We start from the raw sequence: 25553 nt of genomic DNA on the forward strand, positions 1-25553 counted from the left end.
CAGTGAGGCCAGGAGGGGCATCCCTGAGGGTTCCACACTCCAGCCTGTGTGTTACAGGTTTCCACCTGGCAAGAACATGGGGGATTGCACTTGTCGATCATGGGCTTGGAGAGGACAGAAGCATGCATTTTCTCCAGCACATTATTTAACAGGTGCTGTAAGACCCCCTTCTCTAGCAAGGTGGACCTGTTCAATGTGGCTACTCCAGCAGTCTAGAAAGTCTGGGTTACTTTTATGGTAAGGGTACCCCTCAGGCCCACAAGGTATTTGCAGTGTCACTTTGACCATGCTGCAGGCTATACTCATGTTCTTCCATGAACCTGCACTCTTACCCTCCTTTCACTGGCAAGCCTATTCTCCTTTTTCCCCCAGGGATTTTCACACCTTTTAACACAAGAGCCAAGCCTAGTATCTCCTGTGAAGCAGGCACTGTGCTCAGGACAGAAAAGGGACATGGGTATCTTATCCCAGAGATGCGGGATGCTGGACAATGTGATATGAAGGCATGGCAATGCATACTGAGCAAACAGTGGTTTTGTGGACCTTGTAGGGGGAGCAGGAAGGGCTTGCCAGCCTTGCTGGGTGCTCTGAGTTAGGCAGCAAAGGAGGACTAGTGCAAGCATAGGAAGCAGGGCCAGAGGTGCAAAGAGCGTGAATTGTTCGGGGCTTTGTACCTGGGACACTAGGGAGAGCCAGCAAGGTGAAACTGTAATAGATGGCACTTTGCCTGGAGACTCTGGGAGGAAACATCCTTGGTGTGGTGAAGATATAGGGCTGCATGCCTGTGTCCCAGCTCTGTGTGTGTGTGTGTGTGTGTGTGTGTGTGTGTGTGTGGCTTAGAAGCCTGGAGGGAAGAGGATGTTCATAACAGACATTGCCACATTTTCCCAGGTCCAAGGAATCATAGAAATAGTGGTAATCCAAAGGCAGCACAAGAACCAGAGGCAAGTTTGTGTGTGTGTGATTTCTGTGTGTAAGTATATGTGTGTCTATGAGTGTGTAAATGTATACATGTGTGACTCTGCATGTGTTGTTTGAGTTTGTGTGTGTGTAAGTATATGCGTGTCTGTGTATGGGTGCATGTGTATGAATGTATAAGTGTATGTGTGCGATATCACTTTCAAATTGGGTGCTTCCTTCTATAAACTAATTTTACCTTCATTGTTTGGGGTGAAAGGTGTGTACTAAGGGCGTGTCTGTATTCCAGCTGGAGGGATTAAAGGTGAGTGCTAAGTGCTGTGCCACACCACAACTAGAAACAGTTTGTTTTTCCTCAGTAAATAACAGACTTGGGGTTCATTGTGTGATCAAATATCTTGCAACACTGAACAGGGCATCAGAGCTAGAGCCTGTTTAAAAAAAAAAAATCCGGCAGCTGGGGTGTAACTCAGTAGTTCTGCTCAGCATGTATGAGGCTGAATTCCATACCCAATAGTAGCTATGGCGCCCTCCCCACCCACACACACTGCTTTCCAGTACCTTAAAAATAAGAAAGGTCTCAAACAAACAAAAGAAAGAAAGGACAGAGCAGGGTGGTATGTGTGGGCCTTGTTTACAGGGCTGTGTATACTGGCTGTAGCTAAGTGACAAAACCTTAGAACCTATAGTGTCCCGACACCTTCATAAGTCAACTCTGGTTCTTCCCAAGTGGTGGGTAGGGTTCTGTGGGTGTACTATCCAGGCCCCAAGGGCCTGGTCCCTGTGCAATTACGTCATCATTCCTAATCTGGAAATGTGGTTCTTCCTTCCCACACTCAGTTTAAGACCCTGCAAGTGAAAGTGAACTCATTCCTCAGCAGCCATGGCCAGTCCGTAACTACCCTAATATCTGCTGTTACTCCCGAGAGACAGGACCATGTGTCCCTTCTGCTGGCACCACTACCTCCACTGGGGCTATGCAACTCATCTGTCCCCATATTCCTCTGTCTTTCTTCTGAGTCTGTACACAGAGAAAAATGTGTCTCTCAAGTCTTCAGAACAAACCCTGGTCTTTGTCCAGTCTGGTCTTTCCTTCTTTGCTGCCTATCCCACCCCGGTAAGATTCACTCATTCTCTCTCTCTCCCTCTCTCCCCCCCCCGCCCCTCTCTCTTTAGAGACAGGGTCTATGTACCAAGAAGTCCCATTCCCCTCTCCCCCATTTTTAGTGTTTGAGACAGGTATCTCTATATAGTCCTGGCTGTCCTGGAACTTGCAATGTAGATGGGGATGGCGATGAACGCAGAGATCCTCCTGTCTCTGCCTCCCAAGTTTAGATTAAAGGCCTGCTATTAAAGCATTGCCCAGCAAATGCTTACTTTCGACACCAGCTTCATCTTATTCCTTGGCACATTCAACAGTTGATCCTCACTTTTGTCAAATACTTCCTTTTCCTGGACTCTGTGGCATGCGTATTAGAAATCAGGCTCTCCCCCAGCCTGCTTTCAGCGACCCAGCTGCAGCAGCTTCTTCCATCATCACCCTAGGTTCCCCTTAGCACAAACCTCTCTTTTGCTGTCTGCCTGTCCCCCTTTCATGTCCGTCCCTGCTCTGAGATGGCCTTGCGTAAGATGCATGGTGTGATCTCTGTGGCTTACCCCGGCCCCTACCTACCAGGCACTCTGCTGCTAAATCCTAAAGACATGCTCTTCTGACACCTAGGTGTTGGGTTCTCGCCATCTTTTTCTGCTGGTCCCTCCTTTATGAGAGTCTCCTTTCCCATCTACACACCATTTCAGGAATCTCCGTTTGAATATATCCTAGTGGATTTCAGGTATCCATTTCATGCCCCCAAACTCCAGACTCACACATCTACTGTCTGCTATTTCCATGTCTTTCAGTCATCTAAATTAGCAGAGCTTCCCTAAGCAGAAATTAAAATTTTCTGTGCTTGATTTCACACCACAATGGCCTCCTCCCTCTTTTAAAAAAATAGAGTAATTGCTAAAGCTGGCCTCAAGCTGTGATCCTCTTGCCTCAGCTAATGAGTATCTGGGACTATTGGCACATGTTATCACACCCAGCTCCATGATGGTTTCTCGTCAAACCCAGCATCTTGTTTCATTTTCACATTCACTTATTTTGCTGTGTGTGTCCGCGTGTGTGCAAACAAGCTCTACAGTCTGTCTTTCCTGCTCAATACAATGCTTGAATAGATAAAGTCAGTGGCTTGACTAAATGATTCCTTGTCACATATGATATCAGGGTTAGCATCTGAGTCAAAGGAAACTTCCTGCCAGCTGTGCTGGCTCATGCTTAGAAATTCCAGCACCCAAGAGGCTGAAGCAGGAGGGCTGTGAGTAAACTGTGAAATTATTTTTTTACCTAATGTCCTAGAACAATGGGCTCTCTGAACATTTAAATGAGACAGTCCATACTATCCTGTTTTGGTTCCTTCCCATCCAGTTGAAATGGGTTTGTGTATTGACTGTTCTCTGCCACCTGCTCCCATCTAAGTCCCAATAGAATACATATGAAGAGGGACCCCAGAAGCATGACTCTTGTCTGTAGGATTCTCTAAGCCTCTTTGGTGCTTTGTCTATATATAGCCCAAGGGCTGGCTCCATCCCAGCACCCCATCGGCTTCAGGGATCCCCCCTTCATATAATGCTGCTGGTATGGGAGGTGGGTGTGAGAGCCCACATGTATCACTGGGTGGCAGAACAGCCTCAATTTTGACTCAGCCCAGGGCAACAATGCTGCAAGAGCATCATTAACAAAGGGAGATGAGACAGGCTGGTAAGGCAAGGAACTGAATACCAGATACATAAGAGACAGAAATGACAAATCTAAAAGGAAGGTGTCCATGCCCCAGCTGGAGTAGAATTCCCTGGGTCACCACTGAACACAGATAATGCTAACAAACATGTCAGCTTGTTTGACTTATCCTCAGGGATGTCTCCTATTATAATAAGTGCTCTAAAAATCAATGTTGACTCTAGGTTTTGTGGAATTCATTCTAATTTGTTATCTCTCACCATATTTTGCTGCTTTTAAAAATCTGGCATCTGTTTATTAGAAATGTATGCATTGCACAAGACCTGCACAAACACAAACCAGACCAGATCTCAGCACGCAGAGGGAGTTGGACATGACGCCCCACCCCTGGCAGAGGAGTGAGAGGCGATTGTTAGCATCTGGGAAAAAGAGGGTCAGTTCTAAGAGTGCAGTCTCTGACAAGCAGACCATGCCCCAGTGGAAGGCCACACAGCCAAGAACATGGGGCAGCACCAACCGACCTTGATGGGGGTTGGCAAGGTTGGGTAGGGAAGAGTAGGAAGAGGGGATGAGTCTGGGAAGAACTGGGGCAGGATGAACATGATCAAACACACTTTCTGAAATTCTCAAATGTTAAAATGTGTGTGCACAGACATGTGTGCACACTTTCTCTTACCTGGGACAGGAAAGCAACTCATGGTGTAAGGAGTCAAATAGCCCCACACAAGGCAGAAGCTGGGTGCAGGATAGGAAAGAGTGCTAAGCTGGTCTGCCCATAAATTCATCAAGTAGACAGGACAAGGACAATGGTGCTGTTTTAAGAATTCAGCAACATCTTAGAAAAAAATAATCGTGAAGGGCATAGTGGTGCATGCTTTTAATTTCAGGACTCAGGAGGCAGTGGCAAGTAATCTCTATGAATTTGACAATGTATATGTACATTTACACACACACACACACACACACACACACACACACACACACACACACACACACTGCAGACTCAGTTTTTCCTCATCTGGAAGCCTCCAGGGGACAAGTTTGGAGGTTTCAGTCCATGACTGGCTGGCTCCATTGCTTTGGGCTTCTAGAACATCTCTTGGCAGGATATGTGGTAGAGTAACCAGCTGTTACTTTTTATGAACTCCACCATCATGTTCACTTTCTATTCAAACACAAGGCATCTATCTCTAAGAGAGTGGAAGCATCCCTGTATTCTCCACCCCCACCGGCAGCAAGACATGTCAGTCAGACCTTTTTCCATATACAGGGATGGCCAAAGGCAGACTTGGGGATCTAGCTGTGAAAGACAATAGCCATTCCATCGGCAGACTGGAGGGATGGCTCAGCAGTTTAGAGCACTGATTGTTCTTGCAGAGGACCAGAGTTCAGTTTCCAGCCCTACATGGTGGCTCAAAACTGTCTGCTGTGTCTGTTCAGTTCCAGAGGACCTGATGCCTACTTCTGACCTCCATGTCACTGCATACATGTACTATGCAGCCATGCATGCAGGCAAACTTAAAATACAGAGCTGTCTGGCAACCCTTAGTCATAGTTGGTAAGTTTCCAACCAGTTTTATAGGTCTACCTGTCTTTCTTTCTCTTTCTTTCTTTCTTTCTTTCTTTCTTTCTTTCTTTCTTTCTTTCTTTCTTTCTTTCTTTCTTTCTTTCTTTCTCTCTCTCTCTCTCTCTCTCTCTCTCTCTCTCTCTCTCTCTCTCTCTCTCTCTCTCTCTCTCTTCCTTCCTTCCTTTCTTTTCTTTCCTTTCTTTCCCCCCCCCCAGACAGGGCTGGCTTCTCTGTGTAGCCCCAGATGTCATGGCACTCACTCTGTAGATCAGGCTGGCCTCCATCTCGCATAGATCCACATGTCTCCATACTGGGATTACAGGCGTGCATCACCATGGCCTGGCTAGGCTTTCAAGTGGGGAACCCTGATCATAAAGCTGGAAATGAAAGCCGTCCGCATTGAAAACCAAAGGTGGGTTCTGTTGAGGGAAGTTCTTACAACCACAGACTGGTCAATAGTATGCTGGAGAGTTCCTACAAACTCTCTGAGGCTCCACACATGGGCTAAATGGGAGCAATGCTGAAGAGGGGAAAGAAGGTGGCACTCAAAGTCACCTAGTTCCTACTGTTGCAAGGCTCAGACATTGTTACTTCACTGCTTTCAGGGAGGGGGGAAGGGAGGTGACGTACAGCGGCAAAACCTAAAAATGTATTTTATTTTGAAGTTGTGCTTTGGATTTTCCCCAATCCAGCATTGGCTGAGTGAGTCTTAGGTTCGCACAAAGCATCTTCAAGCATACATACAATATTCCAGTTATCAACACCATTTTAAAGAACATACCATTTTACACAAATGTGACATACAAATCAGACGCCACAACACTGCAGTTCCCTGGAAGATCTAAGTTCTCTTCTGAACCGAAGTCCATGCACACCAGCCCTTCCAGTGGTCTGTTCATCCTGGTACTGGAAGGATTTCTCATCTCCTTGGGGATAAATGAGGGTGGCCTGAGGAGGCTGGCAGAGACCAGCATTTCCAGTTTCTAAGCTGCTGGTGGCAAACTCCTCTACTTTCCAAACTGGGATGCTGGTAGCCCCACCCACTTTTCTTCCCCAGAGACTTAAGTCCACACCAGGGAAAGGATCCATGCCACGAGGGGCAGAGCAGGGCTCTTGGAAGCATCATGCTGGTTTCAGGCAAGCCTATTTGAGGAAGGCTGGTTGCCCAAGGCCTGGGGTGGCCGGCTCCTTTTGGCTTTTGGTTGTGAAATCACAGTGTGCAACCTCAATTCCAGTTGAAGTGAGCTCTGCTGAGGAGGAGTCTCCTCCTTCTGGTTCCTACTCCTTTTAACAGGACCATCTCACAGGCGTCAGAAGCACCAGAGATAAGGAAGACAGCTAGGCTCCCAGAGCTGGGGTGAGTAGGGAACCACTTGTACACTGTCCAGTTCATTATGCAAATCAGCAGATGGACATCGGACCAAAGGGATGAAAAAACACAAATAATGTACAGGATTAAGAGAGAAGGCAAGAAGAAAAGTACAGGCCCAAAGTATGGTCTTCAAGAACCTTTGCTTTTACCTTCTTAGAGGGTAGTGTCCTGGAGAGAGGATATAGGGCAGGTTGAAAACTCTATAATCACTTAGGTTAAGAGGAATGTAAAAAGTGAAGGGTGGGGCTTCTTATTCATCAAGGAAACGGATCCTCGGATCTGGAAGCCCCTATTGGCTCAGGAGCAGTACAAGCCCAGGTCAGTAAAAAGAACACCAAGAATCAGACATCCAAAGGACCAAGGGGGCCCCATGCAGTCAGACTCACACCACTCAAGGAGGGCTGGAGCTCTCTCTGCTCCAGCTCGGGGAGCCGTCTTCCCGGTGCTGCAAGCTACTCTTCTCGGTAGTGACTCCTTCAGGCTCCCCATTCCCTTCACTCAGAGAGAGGCATCCACCACTTCCTACAGATCCAACTGCCAGCTTCACAAGTTGGTCCAAAAGGATCATTTCTAGCCCAAAGCTAAGAACACTCAGGGATTCCAACCCAAATGACAAACCCATCTCTCTTGAACTATAGAAAACAATACAGTTAAAATAAAAGCATAGCATTCAAGCCAGGAAACAGAGAATGAGCCTGAGCTGCAGGGAGCTGTTGAAACACATGATCCCATGGTGTGATTTCCTAGCTCTGGTGCTCCTGGGGAAGCACGATGTAAAAGAGCCGGTGTTCCAAGCCCCAGGCTTGTAGGTTGGGAGAGCATCTAATGGTAGAAAAAGGCCAAAGGCAGGACCCAATGTGACACATTCAGTTTTTCCCTTTTTAAGATTCTGGTTTTGGGAATTGGTGTTGATCAACGTTCCCTTAGTCATCCTTGGTTGGATAAACAAAAAACAGTTTCAAGAGGCAGCACTTCTAGAATTTATCGAAGGATTTTCAAGCCCCTGTTCATCCCGAGAGAGCTTTATAAAAAACTAAGCCAAGAGGTGAACTTGAAATAGTTTTAATCTGGGCCCAATTTTTGGATTAGCAGAGAGCAACTTAATTTTTTTAATGGAATGGCAAATTTTAAAAGTATTAGATGCCAAAAATAGTGGGAGAAAGAAGGACTCATTTCCTACCCTTTTTAAATCTGCCATAAACAAAATAAAACTTTAAGATGTTTTACTCTAAAAGGAACTAGCTATAGAACTGTCTTATATTGGAAAACATCTTACATGGAAAATGGTGTGTCAGAGACAAAGACAGGAACGGAAGAAAAGTCTCTATGTTCAGAAAAACTTCTAAAGCTCCGAGATAAGACTAGGATGCACTTCTACAGAATGGAGCAGAGCAAATGCAAATAACCGGTGACCCCCTCACAGCAAGAGGAAGAAGACAGAATCCCACCCGCACGGCAGGTCACAGGACTGTCCCATTCTGCTAAATGTTTATGACAGAGAGATCTCAAAGGCCAGGTTTCTCTGTTCCAAACAGAACAAAGTTTGTGATGAGAACAGAGACTCCTGGGGGCTTCTGTGTGAACTGCCACCACAACAAAGAGTGGTCTATGACCAGGAAAGGCTATATCAGAGACCAGAAAAACCTGTGTGTGTATATGGGTGTGCATGTGCACGCACATACACACAAATATATATATTTATTTATATAAAATGAAAACTGGGCTATATATGATTTTTTAAATCAGTACTGAAAAACAAGATGTCACTGAGAGCTGCAGCCAAACATCTGGTCAAGGTGTCCTCTATGGTCTGAAGGGACAGACGTAGGCTCGTGTCCCTATGTCTTGCCTTGGCAGATATCACAGCAACCCGATCATGGACAACCTGTAACTGGCTAACCTAAGAACAGTATGTACTGGAGCTGGCTGGATTCCAACAACAGAGGGAAGCAAAGAGTGGAGGAAGGACCAGAACAGGGAAAGCAGTAACAAGGGCTTCGTTCTCGAGGCTGGGTAATGGGAAGGCTAATTCCTGTAAGAACAACTTAGAACCTAATTTTCAACTGAGTCCCCAAGCTACTTAAATAGGAAGATTTTAGAAACGGCCAGTCTCCTTGTCTAGAATAATTACGTTATACCCCTTAGACAGTACAAGACTTGTCTGTGGCCTGTGGGGAAGCAGATGAATTGACACCAGGGCTAGTGGCATTTGTTTTGGGGAAGACAGTTGGCTTGGGCCGTGTGGCTGGTGGTTTGACTGGAGCAGCCATCTTGACAGACTTTACAGGACGGAAGGCGCAGGCAATGTCCCCAGCAGTACTGGCACTGCGCTGGAAGGCAGGCTCAGGGTCCTTGAGGAGCTGGGTGTGCAGAGGGCTGGAGGGCTCAGATGTGGGGGCTACCACTGGGGAGGTCTTGAGTGGTTCCAAGGTGTCCAGAACCACATCAGGTGTGTGCTTAGCACTGCTCTGCCGCTCTAGCTCTTGAAGCTCATTCAGGGCAGAGTTCATTGTTGCTTCAATATCCTGCAAAACAGGAAAAAGGAAAAAGTAAGACAAACCAAGACAGATATACCCAAGGATCCAATTTCACTCAAGTAGGCCAAGCCATGAAACCAGCAATAAAATGCCTTATTTCAGTTGGCCAAAGTCCTAGGACACATGAGTGTCCAGATTGTGGAAAAAAGGGACAGAGATTGTCATTGTCAGGAATTTAGAAAGAGTAACTAGTGACTTTTGGATATGACAGGCTGTTGTACACATCAACTTATACCCGTTGGGGTCACCTGTACAATATCAAGCCAGCCAAAATGCCAGCAGAAACTGGGGTGGGGCCCCTTAGGCCACACCCCCATCAGAGGAGCTACTGGCAGTTGACAGTTGCTGAGGAAGAGTCACTCAGTTTTGGGAATGGGGCTCCTGGTAGCTTGACCATACCCTAGAAGGTAGCCCTAGACCTATGCATATATGGGAAGTATTAGACTTCCAATACATATGGGAAACCTTAGCCCAGTATGTATTGGACTGGGGGCAGGTTGTTAACAACAACAGCGACAACAAAAGGAAGCCATGAGATTGGGCAGGAAGCCAAGTGGGAGGCCCTGGGAGGAGATGGGGGCAGGGAGCAGTGGAGGACATGATCAAACACATTGCATAGATGTACTAAGTTTAACAATGGAGAGAAAAAATTAACAAGGAAAGAGTAGCTGAGTCTTTTCAACTCAAGTTCTTGTTTTCTGTGACAGGTGCTGAAACATTTCTGGATGAAATTACATACAGTTAGATGGAGAAAGGAAAGGTCATGAGTACACGGGGATTCATTATATAATTCTCTGTATGTCTGTGTCTGTTTGAAAGTGTACATAGTGAACAAATTTTACAAAGTGGTAGAGATCAAGTATGATCTTTATTTTCTTGACTTCAAGGCCAATGGTTAAGGGTGTTATTCCTCCCATCTTCCACACGAGCTAAGGGATGTTCAAGAGCCAAGTCCTTGAAGACTGATTAGAACAATGCTTCAATTTCCCAACTCATTCAAGTGTGTACCTTGAAACTGGTTCCTTCTACCCAGCACCAGGAAAGAGAACCCAAAGAGTGGCCAAAAGGGGGAGCCAAAGCCCACACAGGTAAGTTAGCATCTGCAAATCAGTGGACACTGCAGATTTTAGGAAAAAAGCAGTCCTAGCCCAGGGGCTCAAGGCAGAACCAGAGAACCATTGTGTGTAAGCACCCAGCTTCCATGCCCCGCTGCACACTTGTGTTTAATATTGCCACCACAGGACTCCTCTTTGGGATCAAGAATACTTTCAAACATTTTAAGTTCCAAGTCAGCCTCAGATTTCCCACTCAGGGCTTTTGGTTCTATGGCATGATCTATGTTGCTACAAATGACAGGGACTCATTTTTACTAATCACGGTTGCATTAATTAGCCCCCCCCCCTTCTTTCTTCCTGCAACCTCACCAGGCAAGCATTCTGAGCTTGCATCACTGAGCTATACACTAGACTTCCCAAATCTTTTAGAATGCTCTGGAAGAATTCTTATCTCCTGGCCCCATCTGTTAATGCAGCTAGTATGTTTGTGATTTCTAACACTTAGATTAATGACTGGCCAAAAGAAGATCAAGGAGGATTCCTATGGTGCAAGGCAGACTGCTGTCAGGAGCTTAAACAGGATAGAAGGCTAGCAAAGCAAGACATCACAGGCCCAGGGCTTAACTCTGGCCTCACCAGGTACACCTCCTTAAGCTGAGCAGCAATGCAGCCAACAGAGACCATATAGAGCCTCCACTGCCCTTCCCTGTCATCCCAGAAGATGAGGTGAGGAAAAGGACAAAACCAAGCCCTTAGTTCCTACCTCTTCTAGTGAAAATTATATAGCTGGGAGAGACGTCTGAGAGAACTGCTTGGAGTGGCCCCAGTAGCTGGATGTTTAGATGTCGGGTTGGGCTTCTAATATTTTATGGAAAACACAGAGTTATCAGTGTAGTATAGATGAGAAGGAAAGTCCTGCAATTTGGAGCTCACTTGCACTGTTACCAGGACCCCTGGGCTGGAGGCCCTTCTAGTACCTGAGCTTCAAGCAACATGGATACTTTGGGGTCTTTATGATAGAATCAGATGGTGGACTAATTATCTACCCACAAGCACCTAGATCAGCTTCAGGAAGTGGGGTGATAGGGATGGGCAGAGAAATATATAAATGTGACAGATATATTTGTTTCAGCTTCACTAAAGTCTACTATTGGGTTTTTATCATCTGTCTATTATCTACCTACTTACCTACCTACCTACCTACCTACCTACCTACCTACCTACCTACCTACCTACTCAATGTGTCCTATGGACAGAGGCCAGAGGAAGATGTCAGATACCCTCCTCTATTACTCTCTACCTTATCTTATTTGAGACAGAGTCTCTCACTGAATTTGAAGCTTGTTGCTTTTTGGCTAATCTGGCTGCCTGCTCCTAATCTCCAGCACTGAGATTACAGGCATACATGGCCATGCTAGGCTTTTATGTGAGTGCTGTGAATTTGAATTCAGTTCATCTTGCTTCCATAGCAAGTATTCTTATTCACTGAGCTATCACCCCAGACCTTACCTTAGTGCGACTAATCCTATTTTCAGGTTCTTGCTGGGGAGACAGGACTAGGCAGATTGCTCACTAAGCTGTCCTGGCAGGTTCACTGTATGATACTTGCAGTACTCTCTATAGAATGCACAGAGCATTGGTCTGCTTTAAGTTCTGTGGGTTCTCCGGGGCTGCTGAGGGGAAGTAACCATAGTAAGCTTATCACTTAACTGTTCAGAGCCCTGTTACCTGTGCAATGACTTCAGGGTCCATGGGCCGATGGTTATTGAAACTTTTTGACCTTCCTGCCGTGGCGGTCTTCCGGATCTGTGGACTGTCCATCCGGTTCTTCAAGGACGAGTGGCGGCTGATAGAGTTGAGGCTGCCATGGCCGCTGATGGAACACTTATCTGGCCCTTCCTTGGGGAGATTCTGGCTCATGATGGGCTGGGAGGATGGACGGCAGCTAGCCCCCACCCCCAGGGAGGAGGAGTCAGTCAGAGAACTGCCCAGCCCATGGCTGTCACTCCGAAATGCTTTTCTGATGCTCCCAGATTCTGGACGCTTCCTTTGCCTTCAACAAACAAAAATGGCATCTGATCAGGGAGCCCTGGCTCCAAGGGAGCTAGGATTGTGACAGGGGGTAGAGGCTGGCACCTGGGACTTCTAAAGAGAGTCAAATAGATTACACTAACTCTCCAGCTTTTCTTTCTCTTGTTTTCTCTATGGATTGTTTCCCTTCCAACCCCCAACCTGGGCGGAGTGAAACGCATACTTACTTGGTGGCTGTGAGCTTTTGAGTTCTAAACATGTAAGATGCTGTCAGAAAAAAATGCCTGTTTAAGAGAAAGTTTCTAGTGGGAGAAAAGAGTCATGAAAAGACCCACTCCACTGCCTGCCTGAACAGCAGCCCAAAGCCCCAGGTAAGAAAGTCTCACCATCACCAAGGAGGGGAGAACTGCTGGTAACAGGAGTTAACGCTTTCAGTTTGCTCAACTATGTATAATGAGCCTGTCATCATTTGGGCTCTAGTAAGAGGCTGTTTCGTATTCATAGACATGGAAAAGATTTTTCAAGGAACTGCTTTTTGGCACAGACAGAAGGTTCACTGTGTGCTTGCTTCTAGGGTGGAAAGGACATTTATGCAACTCCTATGTCACCCAGCACTGGGCCAGTTTATTTCATACCACAAAAGGCTCTCCAACGATATGGTGTGGTAGGATCCTAGTCATATGGGTATTGTCCGATGCTGAATAATTTCATTTTTCAAACCAGATTTTAAAGGACCTCATCTAAGATGCCATCTAGCTGCTAGTTCAGATAGCAGCTGGGTAGCTCTGATCTTGTATCTACTGAGGAAGATGAGCTGAGCTGGGTGAGGACTCTGGATGGTAAGGGTAGGACTCTGAAGACTGGGGGCCATATCTGAAGCTTAAGTAAGTTCTTGTGCTGCTTACAGATGAGATCTGCTTTATCTTTCTGGGTCCAGCAGGATGTGCCCAGCAGCCACTCTAAGCATGTATCGGCTAGGTAGGACTAGCCTTGGAAGGCAGCCATTTTCAACAAGAAAAAGGATGTTTTTTAGTCTAGGAGGGCTCTGCTGAAATAAGCCCTCCTCTGTCAAGTTTTCCAGACACTAGTGCCTCCAACTACAGACTGGAGAGATTTTCCCCCTCCCATATCCCCTCAGTGATTACATGGGACTGTGTTTCAGTTGCCTTCCATATGGTCTTTTGCCTTGCCAGTCTGTGAGCTCTGAATCACTAGCATCGGTGCTTGGCACAACGCAGATGGTTAATAGAGGATGTGGAATTAAAGTGAAACGCCACACCCTAAGAACTCTGCTGATTTCCTTTTTCCATTCAAGGATGGCTGACTCACAAGTCAGAACTGCTGAGAGGGCAGATTTAGGAGGCTGTGGCAGTGTGCCATCCCAGGCTCTATTTGGGCCATGAAGATGAGGAGGACAGAGATGCTGGTTACAAGCTCAGCCTGAAGGAGGAACCAGGCATGGATAGCACTGAGTACCAACAACTCAAGCCATTCCAGAACGCAGGATGAGAGCACTTTTTTTTTCAGCCTCAAGGAACTTAGGGTGTCAGGAAGGCCTCCCCAAAAATGCTTAGAGTGAGTCTTGGAGGGTGAGGAGGAGTTAACCAAGTGAGAGGGTCCAGGAGGAGAGAGTTCTTTAAGGCAATCAGGAAATTGAAGTTGCATGGGGGGGACTGTTGTGGAGGTAGTCAGGAAGACAGAACGGCACACTCGCTCCTAAGGGACAGGCATACGGGGGGTCTGTCTGTCACTCATGCACTGATTGGCTGGTGCCTAGGAAAGGTTGACATGGGTTGGTTATAGTCTGTCCCAGGAAATTCATCAGAAGAATCTTGATACCACCAAGCAAGCAGTTCAAGGGAGCCATCTCAACGTTCTACCAGTTGTTTATCTTTTGACTATTTTCAGCCTTTGATCTCTATCGTTCCTTTGTAATAAGTGGCATCAAATATATGCTGACTTAAAACTTAATACCCAGGGATGAAGCTGTAGCTTGGCAGTGGGGTGCTCCGTCTGAATATGTGACTTGTTCAGTTCTGTCCCTCAACACCATAAAAACAAAAATAAATGTGTGTAAATAAACACCTAACTTCCCCTTCAACATCCAGTCTTGGTTTCTGACTCAATAGGTTTATGACCTTGTGATTGTAGGCGCATAATTAACACAGACTTGTAAGTATTGAAAAAAAAATGTGATTAGCTGGCAGCTAGTTTTTATTAACTTGCCCTCCTAGTAGATGGAGGGAAGTATAAAATTCTCAACTTGCTTAGTGGTCTGAATTAAATTATGACTATTCTAGTAAGTGAGCTGAATAAACGAGATGAACTTGAGTGGAAAGAGATAGGAAAGAACCATGTCCCCCAACCCCTCTATTGTCTGGTTGGAAAAAAGCCAAGAGATCTGGCAACCTCATGCAGTTTAACAACAATAAGCATCTTTTATTCTCCTTCCAGTCTCAGTGTCCAGAGGCTATGGTTAACAGGGTATCAAAGTGCAAATCATTTCACCCCTCCAAAGTCAGGAGGAATACAAACTGTGCGTCATCTCCAATCCACGGTCACCACGAGTGCCCCGGGGCTTGTCATCCTCCTGGCACTGGGCCACAGTTCAGGGTCTGGCGGAAAGAGGTCTGTAGGACTTGGTGTCTGGCCCCTTGAGATGAGATTAGTTCTCCAATAGCCTGAGTGCCTCTTGGGAAGGCGGCAGCTCATGGGCAGGCGAACGAGGAATCCCTCTAGATAGCCAGCAGGTGTGGATGGAGTTAGAACCTCAGAATACTGCTAATGGCCACAATGAAAGCTGGGGTGAGTGTAAGCCTGCTGGACAGGGGGTTGGGGGAACTCTGCAGAGGGACTGCCAGGGAAGTATAATACACAGTGCTAAAGCAACAGGAGAAGATGAAAAGTGATTTCTGCTAGTGTGAAAGGGAGCGAAGGGAAATCACAGGATGATTTAGGAGCTCAGTGCTCTTCTCTTTTCCATGGCTATGAATGCAGGATGGGGAGAGACAGACACATATCATTGAAACAAGCCCACATGGTGGGACATTAGCTTGGTGAGAGACATATGAGACTCTGAATCTGTAGACAGACAAGGGTCAAGGAAGATATCAAATATGGTTTGAATAAGAATTGGAAAAGTGAAGGCACTGATAAGAAATAGAAGAAACAGCACAAAACCAAGTTGCAAAGGTGACCAAAGCTTTGATGAAGGTTTGGCTAAGACTGCTAGGAAGTCTGGGCAGACAGACACTGTGGAACACACAGTACCACAGGATGACAACAGACAGTTGGAGGCTGGGGCCTGCTCTCAGACCCACATCGGCCTCCTCTCCTGGCCACACACCTTGCAGCAGCAAACAACACGTGAAGACTGTTAGGCTAGGGGAGCTGGGAGCCCTGCGTACAGCAGAGCGGAGTGGGGTTAGGCTAGGGGTGAGGCTGAGTGAATCATTTAGGGGAGCAGAAAATGAAAAGCAGCGCTTACTTGTTGATGTTTGCAAGATAAATATCAGCTACATGACCCCCACTGGGACAGCTGGCCCCCGTTCTGGCTGTCACCTTTTCTTCAGGTGGCTCAGACATGACCTCAATCTCAGACTTGGGGCTGGACCTCTCCACGACACCGTCCTCGCTGGGGTAGAAGGGACAGGCGGGCAGGGAGAAGGGAAAACAACACAAAAAGCAGTGTTAAATCAGCAAGATGGCCCCCCTGGACAGACACATAACCCCACACAGTGCAGAGGCAGCAGCAACCCCCGTCTGGGGCTAGCTTTGTGAGCAGAGGCAAGGGAACCTGAGGGCCTTTGGAGGGTCACTTAAATAAATAAATAGTTTGCTGAGTTCTATTTTATTCTCAGCTTCTCAGAAAAGCTTGGCTAGGGGACACCTGGATTCAAAGCATCTGCCTTTGGGCCCATGCTGCTTTTGTGGGGTGGCCACGATGGGACCACCTCCTGGAGAAGGAGGTGAGGTCCAGGTTGCAGTTTATCTGCTGAAGTTCTGAGTGCTGCTGGTAATGACAGGCAGCTCTGAAGTGGCTCTGGAGGGAGATGCCAGCGATGAGGCATGGTGTGGACACATGGCCACACTGTCGTAGCATATGTAGCCTCACTCTGAGCATTCAAGATGGTCTCAGGTCTCTCCATTGCTCTCCTGGCCCCTCTGGCTACTGATGAAAAAGAGAGCCCCTTTTCTCCCACAGCTCATCTTCTCTGGATCCCGTGGTGAAGTCATAATGCTAAATTTGGGAGAGTCCTGTCCGTGCACAGACCGCCACCAGGTTTTCGATGTTATCAACACAGGGAGGGTTTCCCCGCAGAACAAGCCCGAGAGAGGCTGGGAGGGTGCAGACTCAGGATATCAACCTTTAAAAAGATAATAGTAAGGGGAGGACTAAAACAGTGACAATGCTGTATCTTAGGGAGGTGTGGGGCTGAGGCAGGGCGAAGGGGGGCAGGTGTGCGCAGGCCACAAGGTTCGCTACTTTCTGCCTAGGATACATTCTTTCAAAGAGTGGGAACCAACAGACAGGCTACCCAGCAAAACCTCTAGAGCCAACTCTGGTTTCCCTTGGTCTTCGACATCCTTTTCCTACCTTTTCTACGTGTCCTACTTTGCTTCTTTTATAAGGCTTCCTTTTCTTTCTAAAAATCTTTCTAAAAAGATTTCTCCTAAAAAGCAACCTGTCAGTCTTCACTTGCAGGTGGGAAAGTCCTATCAGTGGCTCAGCAGGCTGGGGTAAGCCAAGTCTGATGGCTCATGCCTATAATCTTAGCATTGGGAGGCTAAGGCAGGAGGACTGCTGTGCGTTATACAGAGTGAGCCCAAGCAGCCTAAGCTACAGAGGAAGGCTATGCTGGCCTGTCTTAAGTCAACTTGATAGACGCTAGAGTTATCTGGAAGGATGGAACCACAACTGAGGCAATGCTTCCACAAGATCCACCTCTATGACATTTTCTTAATTACTGATTGACGGAGGAGGGCCCAGCCCACTGTGGGTGGTGCCATCCCTGTGCTGGTGGTCCTGGGTTCTATAAGAAAGCAGGCTCTAGTACTCAGTAATCCCTGAAGGTGTCTGCATCAGCTCCTGCCTCCAGGCTCCTGCCCTGACTTCCTTCAGTGATGGAGGTCACAAGCCAACTTAACCCTTTCCTGCCCAACTTGCATTGGTCTCAGTGTTTCATTACAGAAATAGTAACCCTAAGACAGAGAAGCAAATGTTTTCTCAGCCTAACCTTCCCAGAAAGCAACTAATGCATGGTCAAATGAAAAAGTCCATGCTATCACTCATTAAGCTTACATATAAATGTATATAAACCTGGCACGCTTCTAAAACAAATGGATCAAGTGGCAATTTAAAGGGAGAAGAGAAAGTGGGAGATCAAAACAATTCTCCAATGAGTTGCAGAGGCTGGGTGTTCTCCATGGAACATTAAGTCTTAGAACCCCTTTGGGAAATAGTGTCCCTCCCACAGTGCAGCAGAGACCCCCTCCCCCAAAGGTGCCAGGGTTTCACTTACGTGTCTTGGACTACGATGTACTGATGGGGGATGAGTCCATCTATACCGTTGTGCCGGCCCTCCCACCAGTCATCAGAAGCCCGCTGGTAGAGCAGCAGGGATGCTCCCTTCTTGAAAGACAGTTCTCGGGCTGTCCGGCCTACGTAGTCAAACTTGGCAATGGCTTCTATGGGCTCACATTCTAGGAAGGGCGGGAAAGAATGAAGCATGTGTTTCTGGGATCTACAGACTCAGGAAACTGGGTGAAAAGTCTACTAACAGTGGTGGGAGGATAACTCAGTGTAAAAATAAGCTGCACAGGATCCATAAAGCTCTAACAGACTGGTATTGTCTGCCCTGCCCAACTTCTCTCCTCTGCCTGCAGTAACACACAGGGACACTGCTTTCCCTGATAACTCCTTTGTGATCTCACAATGTTTTATGCTGACTGTCTACTATCCATTCTTGATTTTTTATTTCTTTTAGGCAGTACTGCAGATTGAACTCAGGGCTTCGTCTGTGGGCAAAGATGTACACTCCACCACTGACCTCTATACCCAGTCTGACATACTATGCTTTTAAGCATTTTTCTGATTACATAGTAAATTCATCAGCAACCTAACATTCAAATTGTACCATATTTTAGGTAATTTATTTGTGTTATTCAGTCCTCCCAGTAGAATGTAAAATATATAAAGTGATTTAAAACCAATATATGGAAAATGCATATGAAAATAACTTGAGAGGTTAAAAAGGGCTTGTAAGTACTCTGTGGGATTTTCTTATGTATAAAGTGAGGATGACAGGAAGTTTCCCTTCTCATGAAGTTGTTATGAGGAGTTAATTTCAACTGTGAAAAACCTTAGAATAGTGCCCAGCACTGTGATATGTGCACATTCATGTGACATGTGATGCAGCCATTGCTGGCATCATTTATCCATTCTAAGCTGCAGTAGAGATTGGATAGTAAGTAGAAGGCTCTCCCAAACATAGAACAATTAGTTTGTAAATACCACAGCAGGGAGGAAGGCTGATTAAAAACAAGCCCATGCCCATAAAGCCCTGGGGGGCAAGTCTGCTGCTAAATGGGCTGGATGAAGATTCCACTGCAGAACCCCTGTCTCAGTAGGCCAGTATCCGTTCTCTACAACCTCAAGTACAGCACTTGGCTCTGTGACCTCGTTTTTCTCAGCTGCCCCACCAATCTCGCTAGAGATAAACCTCTAACAGTGTGAGAACAAGGCAGCTATAATGAATACTGAATTCTCTTGTTACACCTACTTCTCTCTTAAAGATCATTCTGATTCTTCTCACACCATGATTTAAACAATAAGTCCTATCTCTCCCTCCTTCAAAAGCTGGCTCCAGATTGCAGGATTTCTAGCAAGGCAGGGGTGCAAGCAAAACTCTGTAGACTGTGCCATTTTCTTCTTCTGCCCATAAAATTCTGAGGGCCCTTGTCAACTCCTGAGACTTCCAGAGACCAAGTGATCCAGAAATGGAGGTGTGGAGCGGTTGGACGCCGGGAAAATGTGCTGGCTGGACAGACTCTAATAAATCACGTGTACTCTAGAGGGGTTTGAGGATGACAGCTGAGCATTCCACCCCTGGATGCACACTCACGGGCTGTTCAGCGCACACAAATCTGTACTTTGGAAGGGGTCACATTTTCCAGTTGGCAGGCATGCAAGCGTGTGGTTTCTGTGTCCTCATTCCCACCCCCCTCACTTGGCTTCTGTTGAGTTCTTGGCACCCAGTGTCTCTATTCCCCAGGCTTGATGTTTTTCAAATGAGCTTTGCTTTGGTTTCCAGTAACCTGGCAGTATTCGGGCCGATACCTACTGGATTCAGGTTAGATAGGGAGCTAAGAGGTGGGGCAAGGAAGCTGCAGGACTACAAAAGGGGTATTATTCACCTCAAGTATTCATTACTTGAGACTGCTCCTCCAAGGTAAGGAGAGACAAGAAACTCCTTTCTCCCCCTTAGGGTCCACTGGACAGCATAGTTGGTTGAATGCACAATATATACTATCATGCCTGCTTTACTGACCAGCAGCCTATAGCATACCATCATCGCTTGTGTGGTGCTCCGCTGTAACGTCCTGGGTGGAGTCTTCAGCAGAGATAGTCTCTCCATGAGTGCTGTCACTGAAACAGAAGAGCGATACCGGGACATCACTGTTTGCTCCTAAAATTTTCCTCCCCTTTGTTATATCAAATCAATTGCTTGCTAAACTCTAAGCACACAGCCATCAACTGCTAATAAAGGATCTCTGTGATTCTCTAGTTTAGCTTCTGTTCCCCAAGCTACATGTCACTACTTGGGACTTGGGCTGCCTTGAGAGAAAGGGAAGGCTGTGGAGTTACAAATAAACTCTTTATAAAACACAACTTGACTACTCAGAGAAGGAAAGCCCTGGTTTTTGAAGCAGGGACAACTGGACATGAAAACCAGCTTTGATATTTGATAGCTACATCTGTTATTACTTTTAAAATAAATACAGAGGTGTGTGAGGTATCACTGGTGTAATCTAGTGAAGGCTTTGGCGAGAGGGGTGCTCAGTAAGCGTAACTTCTTCCTTTACTTGCTGACTCTGCGGCACCGAGTGATTCACTGGCCCAGGCACTGATGGGAAAGTAGGAAGTGAGTGGAGGATGACTGGAACCAGAGCAAAGGTAAAGGTCTGCTGGAGAGTGGATTTCACTGGAGGCCAATGGATGAAAGCTCAGCCTAGTCCTTAAAACATTTATCTTCTCTTAAATCATCCAAGGCTGAGAACTGGGAGTGGCTAGAAGTTACTATGGCTGAGGTTCTTCTATTCTCTTCTGGCTCAGGGAGGAGGTGGGCATTCTTGAAGAGCAGAGAACCCTCTGACCATGTCTGAAGCTTTCCCTTCGGGCAGCAGGAGCCGTCAAGCACACCTTTCCAGGCAGGCAAGCCTATAGACACCACACTCCTCTGCCTCCTGCCATGGAGCCTGCCTCTCCCTGCCCAGTACACACCCCCTCCCATCTAAGACACCTGTTAAAGACTAGGCAACAAGCTGGTCCTAAGGAGGGATCTTAAGTTCCAGAGAATACTCTGATTCTGATAGAACATCAGTAGGGATTCTTCGTTTTCATTTCTTTTTTTTTTTTTTTTTTAAGTCGAAATAATTCCTTACTGTTTTCTGGGCCTACAGACTATTGCAGGGTTTCATTTCTGTGCATCTATTAAGGCATCAGAGCATCAGTTCTTAAACTGCAGGGAGCCCTGGAGGGCTTGCTAAAAAGCTTTTCTGACTCACAAAATCTGTCTGGAGTTAGAGACTCTGCATTTCATTCTGGTCCCACAGGATCTGGTGCTGTTAGTCTGGACTTTCCACTTTCAAATCTGTGCCATGGTAAAGGAATGATACTTTCTGAGGTTCTACGTAGTCCTAAGATCTGATGCTTCTCCTCTCCTGGGCCCTGGCAATATGGCCGACACTAACAACATCAGAGGCCCAAGGTCCTAGCAGTAGTCCTAGGCGACCAGAATCCAATCGGGGGACAGGTAGGTGGTCTGAAATGTACTTTTTCACATCTGTGGAATGGTTAGCAGTCTGGTGGTCTCGGTTTCTTGGCCACTCTCCTAAATTTGGGGAGGGCTTACTTTTTCACTGCCTTAGCTCACTGTGATAGTATCTTTCTTCCTAAAGAAGGGAAGTCAGGAGCTACGTCAATGACAATTGTTCCTTGATGCCACTGGCCCAACGCCAAGGACAGTGGCACAAATGTTCCCCGATTACCTGTGTGGTGTTTTCAAAGACCACTAATAAATATCACACACACAACACACAAGGTAAAGGCTGAGGAAAACACTTGGGAGAAAACTAGAAGAAAGAGTTTCCATGTATGTGTTCTAAGGAACCACACTCCTTGGCTTCTGCTCCCTGGGTAGAGACTGGGTATCAGGGAACTGGGACCACTACATCCCCCTTTTATTGGTCCAGAACCTGCAGTGATTTGATGTTTAACTTTACAGGTAAAGGTAAGAACGAAAGGACCATTCCACAGCTTTTTAACTACTCATGCAAAGATATAGGAAATATATCCTTGGAACTCACAGGCTAGGAGGTCAACTGATCAACAGGCCCAGTCACCGTGAACTACCTGTCAGCCACAGAAAGCTTTGTCTCTAAGCAACTACCTGAGGTGTCCCCAGCTCAGATGCAGGCCAAAGATCTGAAGTCCAGGAGAGAGTCGATCCAAGGATGCCATAAAAAGTTTACAGAGGCACAAATGTTATTTTCTTCACTCCCTGGGTTCTGAGAGGGTCATGGAAAACCATGGACCAACTGACTGCTAATTAGGTAAATATATGCCTTGCCCTCTCTTACTGTGGTTGATAGCAATGGGGCTGGAAGAATTGGTTCCAGATGTTAATTTAGACGGAATCTGATTTGGGTTGGCTTGTGCATTCAGCTTCTATTAAAAACCATTTAGAGAAGAAGGGAGTAGGAACAAGATGGTAGGGGTTAAAAGGCCTTTGTATTCAGTGAAGAATGGCACTGTAAAGTGGTATCAGGGCATCTGTGTGAGGTACTGGATGGGGCCTGATCCTAGAAAGCATGAGATCAGGGTTGAGTCCCCAATCACTGGGGTGGGCTGACACATTGCAGTGACCTTCCTGGATTGTAAGGAGTTCATCTGAAAAAGGGAACTAGTATTCTAATTTTTAGAAATGATTCCTTTGTCTAAAAGAGGTGGTCTAATACAAATATACTTAGGGAGGTTCCTTTTAGAAGTATGTGCTCAGGCTAGGTCATAAAAAACCTTGTCTATATAATGTCATATGTTTTACAGGGGGTGGAACTAAGCGTAACCTACTCCAAATAAGTTTACACTTTTTCTCTTCACAAATTTCTGAAATCATCCTAACATGCCACCTTATAAACTCAGTGTGCCTCATATATAGATTTTGCCTCCTAAGAACAGGATTCCCTGAGACCCAGCTCTGTTTTCCTCACAATACACAGCTTGGGCACCGCTGTCTGATGAACAGCAGGTCTACACACTACTCTGTAAACTCTCCTTTCCTTGCAAACTGCTATTAAGGTCATTATTTTCTAAGATGGTCCCTAGTCACACAATACTCATTTCAAAAAGGGAGGTGGGCAAAGAGGCACTTATTCTGTGGGTGAGTCTAAGATGGGAGAACAGCCAGACCCTAGCAACCTACAGAACCTGTATGTGGAGGTGGGAAGACCTGGCTGCTTTCCTTTGGGTTTTGCTTGACCATCTGGCCTCTACAGCAGTGATTATCAGGCACTCTTTTCTCTCCTCCCCTTCTTGGGCCCTTACCAGTAGTCCTCCATGCTTCCTCCTCTGCTGTAGATGGGACCCTCCAGCTCCCTGGGGTTTGGGAAAATGCTCTCATGTTGGATGATGATGGTTTTGATCAGCTCATTCACGTGGGCTTGACAGGACACCTGGTCATGGCCCTCTGGCACTGACATCAGTGAGGGCCCGAAGCAGATGGCAAGGTTGTAGGGGTCCATCATGTTCTCTTCACTGAACTGTGATAAGCTGGAAGAGAAGAGAGAGGGGGGAAATTGGAAAGCTCTCACATGAATGCCCAGAGAACACAAACACAAGAGGCATTGCCAGAAGGAAAGTCATAAGTCCACAAACTGCCACCTGCCTTTCTGGGCATCTGAGGCCTTCTGGAAAGTCAGCTGAGGAAAGAGCCACTGCCCATGGTTATTTGGGAGCCAGGGAAAGGAAAGGTGCAAGACCTGCTTGCAGGTCTGACCCTTTTCTCCAGTTCCCCATTTGAATCCTTGAGTCTCATTTTCACCCTTACCTTTGACCTTACATATCAGAGCTACCCTTCTTTGGAAACAGATCATATAACACTCTGCAGAACTGGATATGGCTCCTGCAGACCAATTCACTAAACTATCAGAGCAGATGGGGCCCTCGGCTTACTTTGAGAAACCCGCACAGGACACAGGAACTGTGTATCATGTGCTTTCATGCATGCATACAAAAGAATCAAGTTACTGGGCATTTTCAATTCCAAATTCTCTACTTATTACAAATATAGTCAGCTGATTAATTTTTTCATTCCATCAGGACAGCAAATTCTTTCTAGAATAGCTAATGCAATTGTTTAACATTTTCATAATATTCCCTTGTATTATTATTACATCCAGGAATTAATCATGCATTCTGTTTATATTCTGTTTGGGGTTCCCTTGGACATAGGCTAATTTTATTATTGCTTATTTATTTAGAGATTTTTTTTCCCCACTCTTAGCCAGCAGCTGCTCTAGTCACACCCCAACCTTGGCCAAGGACCCAAATACTCAACTATCACTATGCCTGCGGGGGTCCCCATGGGTCCTTACCTGTGGTGATTTGAATAAGAATGGCTCCCCTAAGCTCTTATATACGAATATTTAGTCAGCAGGGAGTAGCACTACAGTGGTGGCACACACCTTTAATCTCAGCATTTGGGAGGCAGAGGCAGGCAGATTTCTGAGTTTGAGGCCAGCCTGAACTACAGAGTGAGTTCCAGGACAGCCAGGGCTACACAGAGAAACCCTGTCTCGGGGGTGGGGTGGGGGAGTAGCACTACTTAAGAGGGACTAGTAGGTGTGGCCTTGTTGGAGTAGCTATGGCCTTGTTGAAGGAAGTATGTTAGTGGGGGTGGACTTTGAGGCTTCAAAAGCCCAAGCGAGGGCCTGGCTTTCTCTTTCTGCTGCTGCCTGCAGATCCAGATGTAGAACTCTCAGCTACCTGTATCAGGTCTGCATGCCTGCGTGCTACCATTTTTTTCTGCCACCATGATGACAATGAACTAATCCTCTAAAACTGTAAGTAAGCCCTAATTAAGTGTCTGTCCTGACACAGAAGCCTGGGCTGTCTTTGGGAGCATCCTCTACAAAGCTTGATGGGCATTGCTGAGGAGTTTGGCCTGCCTATGGTCATCAGCAGTAGGTTCGCAGTGTCCAATTCTGACAGACCCTGAAAAGGAACTAGAGCCTTTGGACTCCACTGCCATTCTTCTGGATTGGGTGAAGTTTATTTCTAGTGTGTCCCACATCCAGACTTATGTTACAAAGCTGGTTTTCCTCTAACAAATGGCGTTCTTCTTTGCTGGAGAATATGATGTGCACCTGTGATCCTTCTATAATCACTGTAGGACATTAGAGATGGCATGAGGTATAAACAATTGCCCTGGACAGAGTGGCTGAGAGGTATTACTCCACAATACCAAAACTAAAGACAGAGAGGCCAGCAGGCAAGGGCATCATCTCAGTGGCTGCTACATGGCTACACAGGAGTTGGTTTGTCTTTGCTTAAAACAGAGATTCGTTATGTTCCCCAGACTCATTGTCTTCCTGCCTTGGCCTCCAAATGCTGTTCAGTCCTACACCACTGCATCCAGCTCATAGACATTTAGACATTCATTATTAGACATTTAATTTTAAAATCCTTCTCTGGACCTTGAGTTAAAGGAAACAGGTTTAGAAAAGGGAAATATATAATCATCAGATTAAAACTGGAGAGATTATTATCTTTTTTTTTTTAAAATTGGGTATTTATTTCATTTACATTTCCAATGCTATCCCAAAAGTCCTCCACACACTCCCCCACCCACTCCCCTACTCACCCACTCCCACTTCTTGGCCCTGTCGTTCCCCTGTACTGAGGCATATAAAGTTTGCACGACCAATGGGCCTCTCTTTCCACTGATGGCCGACTAGGCCATCTTCTGATAACATATGCAGCTAGAGACACGAGCTCTGGGGGGTACTGATTAGTTCA

The 25553-nt window shown here is 46.3% G+C and overlaps 1 protein-coding gene across 7 annotated transcripts in view; it reads right to left on the bottom strand.

Annotated features, from left to right (window-relative positions):
• Window positions 1-5897: 5897 nt before the first annotated feature.
• The window catches only part of Srgap2 (SLIT-ROBO Rho GTPase activating protein 2), a 239550-nt gene continuing 219894 nt past the window's right edge, over window positions 5898-25553 (bottom strand). For 5 of the 7 annotated variants that reach the window (XM_029477380.1, XM_021172064.2, XM_029477361.1 and 2 more), the window contains 6 exons: window positions 23082-23306; window positions 19825-19904; window positions 17779-17959; window positions 15744-15890; window positions 11954-12278; window positions 5898-9158 (listed from right to left, as the gene is read on the bottom strand). In XM_029477380.1, the coding sequence (XP_029333240.1) occupies window positions 8775-9158; window positions 11954-12278; window positions 15744-15890; window positions 17779-17959; window positions 19825-19904; window positions 23082-23306 (1342 nt within the window). In that variant the 3' untranslated portion in view covers window positions 5898-8774. The other 2 variants (XM_029477392.1, XM_029477395.1) reach the window with 2 other exon arrangements.

Source organism: Mus caroli, chromosome 1 (genome assembly GCF_900094665.2).
Source record: "Mus caroli chromosome 1, CAROLI_EIJ_v1.1, whole genome shotgun sequence".
Taxonomy (NCBI): domain Eukaryota; kingdom Metazoa; phylum Chordata; class Mammalia; order Rodentia; family Muridae; genus Mus; species Mus caroli.